The sequence below is a fragment of the Chiloscyllium plagiosum genome, unplaced genomic scaffold, assembly GCF_037043375.1.
Source record: "Chiloscyllium plagiosum isolate Xiang-an unplaced genomic scaffold, Cpla_swu_hap1 HiC_scaffold_6, whole genome shotgun sequence".
In the NCBI taxonomy this organism is placed as follows: domain Eukaryota; kingdom Metazoa; phylum Chordata; class Chondrichthyes; order Orectolobiformes; family Hemiscylliidae; genus Chiloscyllium; species Chiloscyllium plagiosum.
In genome coordinates, this window is record NW_028270144.1 from 87,574,976 (window position 1) to 87,592,896 (window position 17,921).

Sequence of the window (17,921 nt, forward strand, 5' to 3'; positions counted from 1 at the left end):
CTGCAGTCCTCACTTTCTCCCAGCAGTGAAGGCAGCATGGATTAATCCTCAAAGTCTAAGGACCTCTTGAACATCAATCGCACAATTCTCCTTCTCTTTGTCTTTCTTTATTATATCTCAGGAGTATTGTCACTATAAAAGTGATGGTGATGATGATGCCCAAGATGACTTGGATTCTTTTATATTATTTCTAATTCTGACATCCTTGTGCCATGTCTGGACCTATCATAACCCTTTCAATTGATTGAAAGGGCAGTCACTAGCTTTTTCTCCCACCTTCTTGGCTCAGCTGTTGTGGTCGGTAACTGGAAACAGATGTTCATACTTTGTGCTTCACCTTACCTGTGAGACTTCCAGAAAACAAGTTTCCTCTTATTCATGCAGTATAGCTAATTAACCGTCTGAAGATGTTAAAACATGTTAAATGGCTTCTTTTGTGGAAAAACAGGAAAATAAATCTTAAATGTATTACTATTGAATATAACCAAATGATCAGAATGTTAGAAAACTATCCTAATTAAAAAGGTATGTGTGATTTGTATATGTACTAGTCTTCATCATTGTAAGGAAGGAGTCACGCAGAGGATCAGTTCTGTTTGAGTTTGAGTATGTGATTAAGACAATCAGATTCTGTGACTCAGTACAGACAAGCAAGCATACTGAGTTCTTATCGGTAATTCAGTTCTTCTCACAGTGTTGAGAATCTTGTATCTTGCAACTGCAGATTTCAACAGCATAGTCTGTAACTGTTTAATTCACCACACACTCAGCAGGCAAGAACTTAAGCTTGTCTACTTAATGCGTTTAGTATGAAATCCCAAAATACTAGTTGTAATGAATACAAAATTTTACATTAGTAAATTTTACAACTTCTCTGCCATGGTTCCAAAACACAGTAAGGGCTTTCAAATGCACTTGTTGGACTATGACCTGGTGTTGTGTGATTTTTATCTTTGTCCTCACTGAAGGCATTCCCACCTATAAGGAAACCCAGCCTCTGCACACAATACCCAACAATTTATAGTAGCTTCCCAGGAATCACTGGGAATATGCTATTCTTTATATGGAGATAGGATTCCCTGAAGGATTTTCATTAAATAGCAAATAGCAGTTATGCAAGTTCTGTTATTTACATAATCATAGTGATTATTGGCACTGCTGTGTCAGCCATTTACATATCTCTATCATTGTTGAACAGTACATTATATGGCTACATATTAATCCTCTGTACTATGAAAACAACATGTTGGGGACAGAGTGACACAAGTGGCACATAACTGAAACTACAGTAGTCTCCTGAGTACAGTGGGATTATTTAAAATGTACTGACTGGACAATAGCTTACTAATATACATGAATTATTTACCACCAAGTTACAGCAAGCTGTGCTTTCTGCAGCTCAGCAAAATCTCGTGGTTTGTCTCTAAGCCAAGAAAGAAGTCAGAGGGCAGAAACTTCCTAGGCCCCGAACAATGTGGGCTATGACAAGAAATTTGGGAAAATTTGGGGAGGTAATAAGTGACGCATATCTCAAGGATATGACACACTTCCTGATCTGGATGTCAAGATTGGGATTCTAGACAGTGAGTGTTGAGAAGCCAATAGTTGAAGACTATCACTCATTACCACCCTCATTACTATCTGATCTCATCTCATTAATATGGACTCTCCTATTCTACCAACCACCAGATGGAAACTAGACACCAAGAGTTACTGACATGAAAGGCTTAATCGATACCTGGTCACTCCAAGACTCACCACTTGCTCTTCCAGGTCACCATCTTGGATATCCAGCACCAACGTCTCAGGGTACACTCCATAGGCAGCAGCTGAAAGCATATCATTCCATAGACATTGATAGCTGACACATATCAACCTCACCACATCACAGATCCACTTCCAGCATGGTCCTGTACTTCAATATTATACTTTGTAGCACACCAGTACCTCTCATTGGATGCTGCTGCAAGAGGGACAGACACTCAGCTGATGGATTAGACCAAGTTGCATTTTCAAGCTGTTTGCTTGGTGTCTTAATGCTCACTACCTGGATGCTCACACATTCCTGCATTGCCTTTTTGGGTTTTGCCCCCTCTGCTAGAACTTAAATGTTGACAGTTCTTTGGTCTTGTTGACACAAAGCCAGCAGCTTGTCACACTGGTCAGTAATCATCTGTCAAGGGGCTGACCATGTTGCTCTGTGGTACACTGCTCGGTCAACCTGATACCTGCACCATATGCCAAACACATTACATGGGCAGCAGATAGTCAGCCATGTCTGAAAGTCAGAGGGGAGTCGTATTCCATCAAGTGCTGGGAGACATCCTTCAGTCTGGTTGTCCCTGCACAGTTAGTTAATGGCAGCCTCCTATACCAATGCAGGGGCTTTTGTACAGTCAGCTGATTGCCAGGGCAGTCAGCGTCAGAGGGTCTATACCTCTTCATATGGGTAATTGGGCCATGCTCAGCCCAATGGGTCCAGTGAACCCAATTTCAGGATGTCAAGGGTGTTATATAGATACCAGTCAGGGATCTCATCACTCATTGTTCAAGGCTCTCCAACTGTCATTCAAAGAGGGCAGGGGGAACACAAGGTCAAACTTGGGGGTCCATTCACTAAAACTCCAGAGGGAAATATCAGGGGTTAGTGCTACAGGAGGGAGACTGAGGAACTTAATTGTGGGGACTGGAGTCAAAATGCTGGGATGCAGAGTGGATTACAGTAGTGAAGGCAACAACTCAATATACAAGGAAGGGGTAATGATAAAGCATAGGAGGGAAAGGGTTAATTAATGCAGGGAGATGGGGCTTATTGACTGTAAGCAGCATCCTTACTTCCATGGAAGGACAGTACACCTCTGAGTAATACTTATTTTGTGAACCAAAGGCATTAGCCTGCTGTGTGCTGTCCAAATCCATGCCCCATACCATGACCATGCAGTGAAGGATAATCCCCCTAATGGCTATGACATGACAACAATGTTTGCCTGCCTAGGAAGAGAGCGTTTGTTTGCCAAAGCAGCAGTCACTTGCCATTTACACATGGTGCTGGAGCGGCTCATTTTACAACTCGTACCGTTGAACTTTAAGCACTAAGATTGGGTGGGCCCTGTACCTTCAATCCTATAGTGAAAAGTGAAAATATATTTACAAATATGAAAATGTATTTCAAATGACATGTCTACCAGCCCTGTATTTCTTATGAGGAAGGGGCACCCGGAGTGATGTCAAAGCTCCCTCATCCCCCAGTCAACTTAGCGTGGGTGGTGAGCACCTTTGGCTTGAGCAATGCAGTGTGGGTCTACATGTAATCAGGGTGCTGGACCTGTCTATCCAAGGCAGTCACCAACCTGTCCATGGAGGTAAACTTTGTCTCCTTGATAAACCTGCCTTGAGCAGCAATATGAAGTGCCAAATTGCTAACAGTGTGGGATGCTCTCCTACCTGGGGTTTGAGCATGGGCCTGGTTTCTGGCAGTCACTGAATCATCTAATCATACAATACAGAAGAGACCCTTTGGCCCATTGAGCCTGTACAGACCCTACCACCTACACTAGTCCCATTTTCCTACACCAGGCCTTAGTCTTGGGTGTTATCCCACTTCTCCGAGTGCCAGCAATCTGGTGAATTTCTTCCTCAGTCAACTTTGAAAATGTGCAGTGAAGAGCTCACCAACAGCTCCACCCACCTCTAATCTGGATAAAATAACCACCAAGGTGTCAGTATCTGAGTTGGTGGTAGGTGCAGAAGGCAGCCTTGCTGGTCTTTCCTCACTGGTACCTCTACCCTCTTCCTCAGAGATGGAGGAGGGCATGGCTCATGGGATCAGCCTCTTGATCACAAAGACCATGGGCAGGCCACTCACGCCCAAAGGTGACACAGAATCCTCTCCCCAGAGCAAGTGAGCAGACTAATATTCAGCACCCCACCTTGTGTCCCTGGCTCTTTCTCTCCTCTTATGGACTGTTTTCACTTGAAATGCAAGAAACCGTGGGATTGACTCAGATGAACGTGGATGGTACAGTTGGTGAGGTTCGCAAAGTCCCCTCTAGTAGGTTATGATTTGGAGATACCGGTGTTGGACTGAGGTGTACAAAGTTACAAACCACACAACACCAGGTTATAGACTGACAGGTTTAATTGGAAGCACTAGCTTTCGGAGTGCCATTCATCAACCACCTGATAAAGAAGCAGTGCTCCGAAAGCTAGTGCTTCCAATTAAACCTGTTGGACTATAACCTGGTGTTGTGTGATTTGTAACCCTCTAGTAAGTGAGTAGGCAGCGTAGCCTCCATTCAGGGTTAGTAAAATGGGGATTTTTAGGAGGGGTGTAAGACCAAGTGAGGGAAGAGCTTAGAGGCGAGAGCCTAAGTCTCAGTGGAGTTGGGTACAGATACAGTGGGGATGAGGTAGCAGACAGAAGATGTTAGCTCTTGCTGTGTCAGAGTGAGGAAGGTCCATCGCTTTCTTTAGGCCCAGCTGCTGAGCTTTTTCCAGACAATGGCACTGGCCTGGGTGGCAGCCTCAGACCAGGCTGGCAGATCTGGTGTCGTGGCCCCCTCTGCTTGTCTGGGGAGAGGTGAGGACCTCCCTCTTGTACATCACCCTATCCAGCAGGCTCTTCAAGCAATGTTCCCTCTAAACAGCACAGTCGCTCAGAGTGTCTGCATTTGCTGATCAGCGTGCGGACACATTGATTTCCAGTTCTGGAATCTGCTGCCACATGGAGGTCCGTGGGAAAATGAGAGGGAATGTAGTCTCCATGTCCCTGTGTGCAAAAAGGGCAGCAGTTTTCCCCATTTGCCATGTCCTGGGCAAATGTTTCCTAGGTTTCAGGGCAGTTCTGAGCTGCCAGTGTTTGACCAAAAGTGCAATGACATTTTAACAAGAGATCTCAGGATATCCTGGCAGTGGCAAATACTTCTGGCTACAATAAATGGGAAAAATGGGCTAGCATCAGATAAGAGAGTTGCCATAGGGCATGGCATGTAGTTAATGAGAAGATTGGATGGGAAAACCTGCTACGCCTCACAAATGGAAACCCTTCATGCAACTCAATAAAACTAACGCTCTGCCAATTTCCTATGAGATTCGGCTTTTAGTCTTAAACTGAGTTTCCAAGGTGAAAGGAAAAAGAATCTGAAAATGTGGTAAATTGGTTTGCAATTGGTTTAGTGATTATGCTCAGTATCCAGAGGATGTAAAGATCTTATTCTGCTGAACGATCATTCATAAGTGTGTCAAATGACTTACTTGTTGACAAATAATATGATCAGTCTCCTCAGATGTGAAGCAAAGTGAACGGATGAAGAATGAAATGTAAAATTAACCAGACAGAGATATTCAAGAGATGAAAATACACAACTGGGAATACAGTAGTTACAGTCAACTGTAACTGTTCCAGTATTGCCTGTCATTTTTCATCCCTTATCGTTATTAGGCCTAAGCTACCATTGGTTTTATAGTCTATTAAATCCTTGATACCAGAGATTTAAAATTCTGTTCTAATACTGATTTCAACCAATAGAAATGTAAGAATTGAACAGCACCAGTGATGCATTGAATACTCTCCTGGATTTATACTTCTGCAAATCAATGTTTGCAAATTAACTTGATTGAAATTTTATCTGAGCACTATTTAATATTGTCTGTGATTCCATCCATATTTAATAACTCTTGGAATGATACAGCTTAGTATAGAGTCTCCGAGCATGTCTCTGTTCTTTGAATGGTGCCAAGTGCTGAGGTTCTCAAATCATGGTTTGAACCAATGATCAGGATTATGTTAACAAGTGTATGGTTCAGGTATCAGTACACAATTTAAAAACATCATCATGGATGTCACAGAAAAAGGAAGATTGGGGGTGAACTTGAAATAGATTTTATTTCTCTCTTAAGCTCAAGACTACAAAGTACTATTTAATTACGCATCTCTCCTTTTACTCCCTTTGCTTGCTAATATAGGCTAAAGGGATTTTCCCCAAACCCTGTTTTTTGTGTGTTCAAATTCTCAACATAAACTCATTGCAAAAACTTTTAAGATGATCTCAAGCCCTCAACATGACTCCCATCGGACCAACTCCAAGCCAGGGTCAGCATCTCTTATTTCTCTGCAGTTTTCATGGAGTCAGGCAGTTTAAAGTGCTAAAAGAAGCATGTGTTTCATGGAACCTTGAGATATCATGAGGCTGAGGGGTGACCTTATAGAAGTTTACAAAATTATGAGGGGCATGGATAGGATAAATAGACAAAGCCCTTTCCCTGGGGCTGGGGAGTCCAGAAGTAGAGGGCATAGGTTTAGGGTGTGAGGGGAAAGATATAAAAGAGACCTAAGAGACAACTTTTTCACACAGAGGGTGGTACATGTATGGAATGAGCTGCCAGAGGAAGTGGTGGAGGCTGGTACAATTGCAACATTTAAAAGGCATTTGGATGGGTATATGAATAGGAAGGGTTTGGAGGGAAATGTGCCAGGTGCTAGTAGGTGGGACTAAACTGGGTTGGGATATCTGGTTGGCATGAATGGGTTGGACCGAAGGGTCTATATTCATGCTGTACATCTCTATGACTCTATAAATGAGGGAATATTTGAAAGGCAAGTTCAAAAGGGTCATGCCCTCATTCTGAGCTTTAATATCCTAACACTAGCCCAAATAACTCATCATGTCTAAGCAAGGTGAGCGAGTGTTAAGATAGACAGGAAATAAGAAGAATATAGGAATATTCAAGAAGAACAGGAAGGCAGAAGAAGGTGGAGGATTATCAGTGCTAGTCAAATTGGTCTTTGTGCAATAGTTAGAAATGACCTTGCTCAGGAGATCAGAATGTACAGTCAGTTTGTTTGGAGATGGAAAGAGTAGAGGAAAGTGTCGTGAAGTTGAAGGCGTGTAGTGTACTTTTAAGAGAGACAGAATGCTGTTCTGAACAGAGAGTTACAAGCACCCATGTAAAGGACTAGATGGCAAACCCAGAGTGTACCGGAAAATTGAAAATATGTAATATTTGGCTGTGAAATGAATACCTGAATTTTGATTGCTGTTTTGACAACAATTTGAATTTAACCAATCAGTTTAAATTATGCCACAGAGTACTAAAACCCAATCGAATTTGAATTTATTGTTTTGCCAACATCAAACCAATGAGACAATCTGACAATGGTTGGGGGGGGGATCTAAAATGCGAACATTTTGAAGATGGGTCAGAGAGTAACTGCCATAAAAAAAGAAACTCATGGAGAGCTAACATCTTGCTCTCAAAGAAATTAGAAAACACTCTCTATCAAAGGTACCTTTTCATATGAAAGATAATCGCAGTAAAAAGAAAGAAGACGACCCAGTGCCAGGAGAAGAAAGACACTGAAGAAGACAGCCACTGTGTGGTTTTGAAATTAAATTGATGTAATTTTAATAAGTGTCTTATTGGAACAGCATATTGTTATAGAGTTGGAGGCAGGTAATAAGCAGTTAAGAGAAAGGGGGGCTTAGAGTTGTGAATAGTTGTTATTTGATATTTACTTTTAGAGTTAAAGAATAAATTAACATTATTTTCTTTAAATAGTGGAATTTGGGGAGTTCTCTGTCCCTCATATTGGAACAGATTACAAGGCGAGGCAAGCTTTTCTGGGTGTTTGACTTGATTAGGAGAGGGGTTCACCTCCATGTCGTAACAAAAGAGATCACTTTTTGGAGTGATCTACTGATTCCATGATGTAACCATGATGTAGGACAAAGTATACAAAAAGTGCTTGAGATATATTGGCTTATGATAATGGATGGCACTAATTTTTAAGATTTTAATCTAAATATAAACTTGTCACAGCAGCCTTGATGAAGAGACCATAGAATGCTGTTGAGAGAGTTCCTGAGAGTACAACATTCTGGAACTGACCAAAGATCAGGCTAATATAAAATCAAAAAAAAAGAGCTAGAGAAACACAGCATGTCTGGTCGCATCTCTGGAGACAGAATCAGAGTAAGCCTTTGAAATCTGATATGACTCAGCTTCAGAACACAGACAGGAGGTTATACTGGACTCGATTCTATGCAATGTATCAGGATTATTTAATAACCTCTGAGTAAAGTCACCTTAGGTAACAATGATCATATTATGATTGAATTTTCTATCCAGTTTAAAATGGAGAAGAGTAAGACTATACTTTGAACTTAAAAACGGCAACCAACTGGGCATGAAAGCTCAATTAGTTGAAGTGAATTGCAATATTAGTCCAGAAGATAGATCAGAAGAAAAGCAGCGGTAGACATTTAAAGGGATATTTCAGAGAATTCAGCATAAATCTATGCCTACTACCATGATGAATTCTCAAGGGGAGGACTCGCCATTTGCGGTTAACTGAAAAATTTAAGGAGAAAGCATATAATTATGCAAAGGTGACTGCCTGAATGCAAAAAATAGCAGAGAATGATGTTAGAACCCTCATTATTTTTCATTATTTTAATATTTGTTCTTTTGTTGATTTTGGTTTGGGGGCTGAAGATGACTTGTGTACTTTGCGAAACAGCTTATAGTAAAAGGAAAATTAACAGATCAAAACAAGCTCCTGTTTGTATGTAAGGCCAGACCTGCAGATTCATTGCAGGCTGAGCCTTAATCAAAGTGTTTTGAACTGACATAGCAAGTTATTAACCAAATCAGTTCCTCAGAATTGGTTCAACATGTCTGGATGAGATCCTATGTTCAAGCAGATGGCAGATGTTCAGTGGTAATTGAAGCCTCAAGAAAAGAAAATCAGTCTATGAGGGCAGAAGCAGAGTTAGAGTTGTCTTTCAACTGTGGTTTGTGTGAAGGAAATGACCTTGATTGTTGACAGCACAACATGAAGATTTGAAAGCTCCCCACCTAATTTCCCACACAGGCCTTTGGATCTCAGAGAGGGGAAGGCTGTGTTAAAAGTATTACTACATTTTTCTGAGTGAACTGAGAAGGTCACCCTGATCAACAGTTCCAGAAAGCAACCAAGGAGTTCACATCTATGCCTGTGAAACAACACATTGTGAAAAGCATTTAAGTAATCTGACCAGTTATGTTACTTTATTTTTCTTTTAACTGTGTTTGGCTGGCTGTCTTTTGTGTGAATAGGGGCTGAGAACAAATGTTTTGGATTTAAAGCATAGACATTAATCGGATTGCCTTTGTGTTTCTCTTTCTCTCTGCTAAAGTTATTGTACGTTTAATAAATGGTTGAGTCTTTTGCTTGAGATGCAAAAATCAATGTTTGGAATTAAATATTTACAAGTCTGGATTGGATATTCCAAAATCTGATTAGGAACCTTGGGAGTAACTGTTGGGGTTCCCTTAAGGTTTAATTTTACTGTGTTGTGAATACAGAGGCAGAAAGGCTGATTTGGTTTGGCTGTCTATCTCCAACTAACCATGTGTTATCGTGTTGTCCAATTATTTCCTAGCCCTATTTTCTTTTCATGAATGTGAATCATACTTGACTTTGAAAAAATTATAACCCATTCCGAAGTGCTGAAGTCTTTATGGCAGCAAACAAACTCATCGTTGTAATCATTTTCCCAACATGTTCTAATCACTTAATATTGCAAATTATGTGATGTTGGTCTATTTTAATTTTAGTAGAGAATTTCTTGTTTGCTCACTAAAGAACCTCAGAAGCGTAGAGAGATTTCCTACCTTTGCTATTCCCGCCAAATTATAAGCGGGCTGTAAGTTTTGACAGAAAACAAGAATGCAAGAAATCTTACACTGTCACTGACCCCTGTGGAGAATATGCTTGTGAAAAATGTAAGTGTTCCCTCTACAATAGGCTTGTCAAAAATAAATTTTGTGTAAAATATAAGGCTCAGTGCTGCAGAAACCACAATCAGAGGTCATAAGGCTCAGTGTGGACCATAGGGGACAAAATGTTGCCTTAGCAAACACGTACACAAAACCACAAACAGGTCATAAGGCTCAGTGTGGGGGAGAAGTGTTGAGCTAGCAAGCACATACACAGTTTGCAGCGAAAAGGGGCGCACGCTAACAAAAGACCACAGAGGGATGTGGTGAAACCATCAAGCTAATACCTGCACTTTGTCACGTGTAAAGCCAAATAAGGCAAGAAACAAACAAGAGTAAGGGGCGACAGGCTGAGAGTAGTGGGAGAAGTAAACAGGGGAGGAGTGAAGTGAGTAGCTTATGATAGGTTTGACGCTTTGCATGCTAAGCCAATAAGCTAAAAGAGGAGTACTGAGAGACTCAGCTATGTAACGTGTTAATCGGGGTGCCTACTTGTCACCCATTCTTATAAGAATGTTTTAATAAATACCTGCTTCGGATTTTGATTAAGACTGAAATTATTGAAGAGTGAGAGCCATTTCTCACACCCCTAACAATGAAAGGAAGTTTTGGCCCTGTTTTCAGTTACATGATGATGAAGGAAAACATTTGTTTTACAGACTTGGAACTCAAAAAGAAAATTGTGCTCTACAGCTGTCAGTTAACGATAACTTACTGAGCTGATGTTATGGTTAATCACAAACATTGCAGTTATTATTTTGGTTGCAGAAAGGCCTTCGATCCATACTTGTGCAGCACTTTTAAGTTTACTCGACAGAGATTTGCAACTGTTATATTTGATGTGAAAACCAAGTTCCTCATTTGATCTTGTGTTTATGTTGTGTCATTGGTTCAACTGAATTGCATTTATTATGTCTCTCTTTATCCAGGACCAGAAGGTGCTCTCTTTGAACATTCTGTGGAGACACCAGTTGTCAGAGCTGAACCATTCAAGCAGCTCAGGTAGGAAACAAACTCATAAATAACAAAGACCAACTTGTTCTAGCTGTGTGTCTGAATTCTAATGTAGTTTCAACAAAATTGCAAGTACTATTCAAAAACGCACAATTGTTTTGAGTAGATTCGTAATGCTGATACAATTGTTGCAGCAATAATTTTCAAATGTTAGAGCTTAACAGGTCATTTAATTTGTGCATTACATCCTTTAATGCATTTTCTTAGACCAAACTTCAATAAACTAATGGAGATAATTTTTAAACTTTTGTTCATTGTGAGATTTCTGCATACAGATTTTTCAATTAATTCCTGATTACTAAAGTTAAATGAGAAATACTGATAACATATTTCAATAATTTTAGGCATTTAAGAAACATGAATTGTTGGTTGGTACCTGGGACTTCGATGTTGTGGCTATTACGGAGACATGGCTAGAACAGGGACAGGATTGGCTGTTGCAGGTTCCGGGATTTAAATGTTTTAGTAGGGTCAGAGGTGGGGGTAAAAGAGGGGGAGGTGTGGCATTGCTTGTCAAAGATAGTATTACAGCGGTGGAAAGGACGATGGATGAGGACTTGCCATCTGAGGTAGTTTGGGCTGAGGTTAGGAATAGGGAAGGTGAGGTCACCCTGTTAGGAGTCTTTTACAGGCCTCCTAATAGTCCTAGAATCATTGAAGAAAGGATTGGGAAGGTGATTCAGGAGATGAGTGACAGTAATAGGGTGGTTGTTATGGGGGACTTTAACTTTCCTGATATTGATTGGGAAAGCTATAGCTCAAGTTCGTTAGATGGGTCAGTGTTTGTTCAATGTGTGCAGGAGAGTTTCCTGACACAATATGTAGACAGGCCAACAAGAGGTGAGGCCATACTGGATTTGGTTCTGGGTAACGAACCAGGCCAGGTGTTAGAATTAGAGGTAGGTGAGCACTTTGGGGATAGTGACCATAATTCGGTGATTTTTACACTCGTGATGGAGAGGGATAAGTGTGTACTACAGGGCAAGAATTATAGCTGGGGTAAGGGAAATTATGATGCGGTGAGGCATGACTTAGGATGTGTGGCTTGGAAAAGTAGACTCCAAGGCAAGAGTGTAAATGATATGTGGAACTTGTTCAAGGGGCAACTATTGAGTGTCCTTGATAATTATGTACCTGTCAGGCAGGAAGGAAAGGGTCGTGCGAGGGAGCCGTGGTTTAATAAGGAATTGGAATCCCTTGTTAAATGGAAGAGGGCGGCCTATCTCAAGATGAGACGTGAAGGTTCAATTGGGGCGATTGAGAGTTATAGGGTAGCCAGGAAGGACCTGAAGAGAGAGCTAAAAGCAGCAAGGAGGGGACATGAAAGGTCCTTAGTAGATAGGATTAGGGAAAACCCTAAGGCTTTCTATAGGTATGTTAGGAATAAAAGAATGACTAGGGTAGGAATAGGTCCAGTCAAGGATAGTAGGGGGAAGTTGCGTGTGGAGGCGGAAGAGATTGGGGAGACACTGAATGAATACTTTTCTTCAGTATTCACTCAGGAACAGGGCATTGTTGTCGATGAGAATACTGAGGCACAAATAAGTAGAATGGATGGCTTTGAGGTATGTAGAGAAGAGGTGTTGGAAATCCTGGAAAAGGTGAAAATAGATAAGTCCCCTGGGCCTGATGGCATTTATCCTAGGATTCTCTGGGAAGCAAGGGAGGAGATTGCAGAGCCATTGGCCTTGATTTTTATGTCCTCTTTGTCTACAGGAGTAGTCCCAGAAGACTGGAGGATAGCAAATGTGGTTCCCTTGTTCAAAAAGGGGAGTAGGGATAGCCCTAGTAACTATAGGCCGGTGAGTCTCACTTCTGTTGTGGGCAAAGTCTTAGAGAGAATTGTAAGGGATAGGATTTATGCACATCTGGATAGGAATAATGTGATCAAGGATAGTCAGCATGGTTTTGTGAAGGGCAAGTCGTGCCTCACAAACCTTATTGAATTCTTTGAAAAGGTGACGAAGGAGGTTGATGAGGGGAAAGCGGTAGATGTGGTATATATGGATTTTAGTAAGGCGTTTGATAAGGTTCCCCATGGTAGGCTACTGCAGAAAATACGGAGATATGGCATTGAGGGTGAGTTGGAGGTTTGGATTAGGAATTGGCTGGATGGAAGAAGACAGAGGGTAGTAGTTGATGGCAAAGTTTCTTCATGGAGTGCCGTCACTAGCGGTGTTCCGCAAGGATCTGTTTTGGGACCATTGTTGTTTGTCATTTTTATAAATGACCTGGAAGAGGGGTTAGAAGGTTGGGTGAGCAAGTTTGCGGATGATACGAAAGTCGGAGGAGTTGTTGACAGTGAGGAAGCATGTAGCAGGTTACAGCAGGATATAGAGAAGCTGCAGAGCTGGGCAGAAAGGTGGCAGATGGAATTCAATGTAGCTAAGTGCGAGGTGATTCACTTTGGGAAGAATAACAAAAAGATGGGGTACTGGGCTAATGGTCGGATACTTGGTAGTGTGGATGAGCAGAGGGATCTTGGTGTCCATGTACACAGATCTCTGAAAGTTGCCACCCAGGTAAATAGTGCGGTGAGGAAGGCATATGGCGTACTGGCTTTTATTGGTAGAGGAATTGAGTTCCGGAGTCCTGAGGTCATGATGCAGTTGTATAAGACTCTGGTACGGCCGCATCTGGAATATTGTGTGCAGTTTTGGTCGCCATACTATAGGAAGGATGTGGAGGCATTGGAACGGGTGCAGAGGAGGTTTACCAGGATGTTGCCTGGTATGGAAGGAAAATCGTATGAGGAAAGACTGAGGCACTTGGGGCTGTTTTCACTAGAGAAAAGAAGGTTTAGGGGTGACTTGATTGAGGTGTACAAGATGATTAGGGGGTTAGATAGGGTCGACAGTATGAACCTTTTCCCGCGTATTGAGTCGGGTATTACAAGGGGGCATAGCTTTAAATTAAGGGGGGGTAGATATAGGACTGATGTTAGGGGTAGGTTCTTCACTCAGCGAGTCGTTAGTTCATGGAATGCCCTGCCAGTAACAGTGGTGGACTCTCCCTCTTTATGGGCATTTAAGAGGGCATTGGATAGGTATATGGAGGATAGTGGGTTAGTGTAGTTTAGGTGGGCTTGGATCGGCGCAACATCGAGGGCCCAAGGGCCTGTACTGCGCTGTATTCTTCTATGTTCTATGTTCTATGAATTATTAACAAGATGATTATTAATCATGAATCATTAACAAGTGACAACATCTTGGCACTTTTACTTGGTATCATTGTACAAAACTTAGTGTAATAAGCCCCTGCTTATTTTAGTCCCAGAACAAGATGTTTTAAAATCATCCTTCTATAACAATCATATCTTGTACACAAAACAGTGAAAGTTCTCTATGTCCAAACACATGTAAATTCTTCAAAAGCAATGGTAACAGAATTTAATCTGATTAGCTTCTTACCATTGATTCCCTGATAATTAATTTTGATTACAAGGCAGTCAAAATCTAATAGAATAAGTAAGAAACTCCGGTTTGCTCAAAGAGAGAATAAAGTCGATCGAACCTAGTGCAATAAAAAATAATGGTTGAAAGTGTCACATCTTTTAATCTGTGCTGTACCTGAATTTCTGAATGTTTCTGTTTTTTCTCGATAAAAAATCTAAAGACTAGCTCATCATTTGATACTTTATCAAGTCAATACAGCAGTAAACCTGCACAGGTAAGTCTGTCACCAGGGACATCGGATCTTCCCATTGACTTCCAGATAACAATGAATGCTGTAAGGTCCGAGCTGCACAAGCAGCAACCAACTAATTATGTTTGTATTGTTGAACCCGAACAATAGTCCAGTGCATATTTAGTACTCCGTGAAGCCTTGGTTCTTACCCATGCAGTCTGTGTTACATTCATAGGATATAGATCAGTAGAGCACCTCGATACAGGATGAGACAGGAAAACAATAATCCACCAGCGTAGATTTATCACCAGTTTGCATTTATAATTCTTTAAGCATGGTTGTGTTTCTGTGCGTTTTTTAAAGCAGAGATATATCACAATGGTTTGGACACATCTTAGATGTTCAGTTTAGATTACTAATTGTACTCATTAATATTGAGTTGCACCACCACATTATTCCTTTTTTTCCCTAATGGATTCGGCACAAATTTCATGTGAATTTAACTAAAGAGTAAGTGCTGGATCAGTGGTGCTGGAAGAGCACAGCAATTCAGGCAGCATCCAACGAGCAGCAAAATCGACGTTTCGGGCAAATGCCCTTCATCAGGAATAAAGGCAGAGAGCCTGAAGCGTGGAGAGATAAGCTAGAGGAGGGTGGGCGTGGGGAGAAAGTAGCATAGAGTACAATAGGTGAGTAGGGGAGGAGATGTCAGAAGGTCAGGGAGGAGAGGGTGGAGTGGATAGGTGGAAAAGGAGCTAGGCAGGTCGGACAAGTCCGAACAAGTCAAGGGGACTTGAAGGGCTTTTGCTCGAAACGTCAATTTTGCTGCTCGTCGGATGCTGCCTGAATTGCTGTGCTCTTCCAGCACCACTGATCCAGAATCTGGTTTCCAGCATCTGCAGTCATTGTTTTTATCTAAGGAGTAAGTGCACCTGCATTGACAAAGCAGTTTTTAACTTAGCAAAATATGCTTCTAAATATTTGGATTCGTTTTTGGAAAGTGGAGAAACAATAATTACTCCAACATAGCTATACAATTATCTATGTTTTAAGAATAGTCAAAACACTTCACCTTTCAAAATAATATCAAACAAAGCAAAAATAAATGCAAAATATGAATTAAATATGAAGTTCCACTGAAAAATGTCAGGCATGTCATTGACTCCTAAATGCACTCTAAAATGACCTCGAAAGTCACTCTGTTGTATCATACTGTTACAAAGTCAGCCAGACCGTCTGGTATCAACCAAAAGCACCAGAAATAACATCAAACAGTTCCATAGAAGAGTCGTGTTAAACTCAAAATGTTAACTTTCTTCCTCTCACCACAGATGCTGCCAGGCTGGCAGGGTTTCTCTTGCACTTTGTATTTTTATTACAGCAAACCCAACCCTGTTGACAACTGCAACATCCTCCTTACCAACATCTGGGGGCTTGTACTAAAATCGGGAGAGTTGTCCCACAGACTAGTCAAGCAACAGCCTGACAGTCATACACATGGAATCAGACCTTACAGACAACATCCCAGAAAACATTATCACCTGGACGTGTCCTGTCTCATCAGCAGGACAGATCTACTAGAGGTGGCAGCACAGGGGTATGCAGTCAAGAGGGAGTTATCAGGCTCCATTGTGGGATAGATGCCAGAGGTGTTACTGTACTGGAAGAGTTTGGTTGGGGGAGCAGCAAGTTCTGGAGCACAAGTCTTCAGTACTGTTGCTGGAATGTCATCAGGCCTTAGCATATTCAATGTGTCCAACTGTTTTTGATATCACATGGAGAGAATAAATAGAATGAAGACTGACATCTGTGATGCTAGGGACCACTGGCAGAGGCCAATATGGATTATCCACTCAGTACTTCTGGCTGAAGACTGCTGCAAATGCTTCAATCTGATCCTTTGCATTCATGTACTGAGCTCTTCCATTATTGAGAATGGGGATGTTTGTGGAGCCTCCAGTGAATTGGCCACTATCATTTACAAATTGCAGACTTAGATCTGATCCATTGGTTGTGAAATCACTTGGCTCTGTCTATCACTTGGTTATGTTGTCTGACACATAAATAATACCAAGTTGTCATTTCACCAGGTTGAACCTCATTTTTACATATGCCTAGTCCTGCACCTGGCATGCCTTGCTGCACTCTTCATTGAACCACATGACTCGGGAAATGGTTATGCGGGGATATGCCAGATCATGAGATTCCAGATTGTGTTGGAATACAATTCTGCTGATGATGATGGCTCACAGCAGCTCATAGACACCCACTCCTGAGTAGCTAGATCTGTTTAGATGTTATATGTCAGAAACATGAGATAACTGTCCATCTTTTGCCACTGGTCCTGAGGGCTACTTATAGACAAGGATATTGGCTTGGATTGTATGGCCAGCATTAAAGGAATAGCATTCATAACTCACCTTGCTGACAGATGTCAGCAAATTTCGCATAGGCTTTAGAAGGACATGGAGAGCAGATGCATAGGAGTGCCTACTAGCTGCAAGTTCCCTTCCAAGGCACACACCATCCTGATGGTTAGGCCACTGTTAGAATATTGCATGCAATTCTGGCCTCCTTCCTAGCAGAAAGATGTTGTGAAACTTGAAAGGGTTCAGAAAAGATTTACAAGGATGTGGCCGGGGTTGGAGGATTTGAGCTACAGGGAGAGGCTGAACAGGCTGGGGTTGTTTTCCCTGGAGCATCAGAGGCTGAGGGGTGACCTTATAGAGGTTTACAAAATTATGAGGGGCATGGATAGGATAAATAGACAAAGTCTTTTCCCTGGGGTTGGGGATCTAGAACTAGAGGCCATAGGTTTAGGGTGAGAGGGGAAAGATATAAAAGAGACCTAAGGGGCAGCTTTTTCACACACAGAGTGGTACGTGTATGGAATGAGCTGCCAGAGGAAGTGGTGGAGGCTGGTACAATTGCAACATTTAAGAGGCATTTGGATGGGTATATGAATAGAAGGGGTTTGGAGGGATATGGGCCGGGTACTGGCAGATGGGACTAGATTGGGTTGGGATATCTGGTCGGCATGGACAGGTTGGACCGAAGGGTCTGTTTCCATGCTGTACATATGACCCTATGACTCTATGTCATGGATTTGTCACTGTTCTGCGATCAAACCCAGGAACTCACTTCCTAACAGTACACTGTGGATGTTCCTATACCACTTAACTGCAGTCATACTGTAAGACAGCTCATCATTTCTTGGGGCAGTTGTGGATGGGCAATAAATGCTGGTTCAGCCAGCAAAGTTCCATTTCTTTAATTGATTTATAAAAGGTTTATTGCACAAAGTGAAGCTCATATTATGAGGTAACATACTAGCATCAGTAGAAGATTGGCTGGCTGGCAGAAAACAGAGAGTATGCATAAGTGGGGACCTTTTTTCAGATTAGTAGAATGTGATAAGAGGGGCAAACAAGGTGAATGCTGGAGAAACTCAGCAGGACTGATGGCATCTGTGGAGAGAAAGAGTTAATGTTTTGAGTCTGGTATGGTTCTTTTTCAGAAGA

General features: G+C 41.7%; 1 protein-coding gene across 6 annotated transcripts in view; it reads left to right on the top strand.

Moving 5' to 3' along the window:
- The window catches only part of sgcg (sarcoglycan, gamma), a 679,656-nt gene that overhangs the window by 612,897 nt on the left and 48,838 nt on the right, over positions 1 to 17,921 (top strand). For all 6 annotated transcript variants that reach the window (XM_043691949.2, XM_087988173.1, XM_087988171.1 and 3 more), the window contains one exon: positions 10,689 to 10,761. In XM_043691949.2, the coding sequence (XP_043547884.1) occupies positions 10,689 to 10,761 (73 nt within the window). The remainder of the gene's footprint in view (positions 1 to 10,688; positions 10,762 to 17,921) is intronic.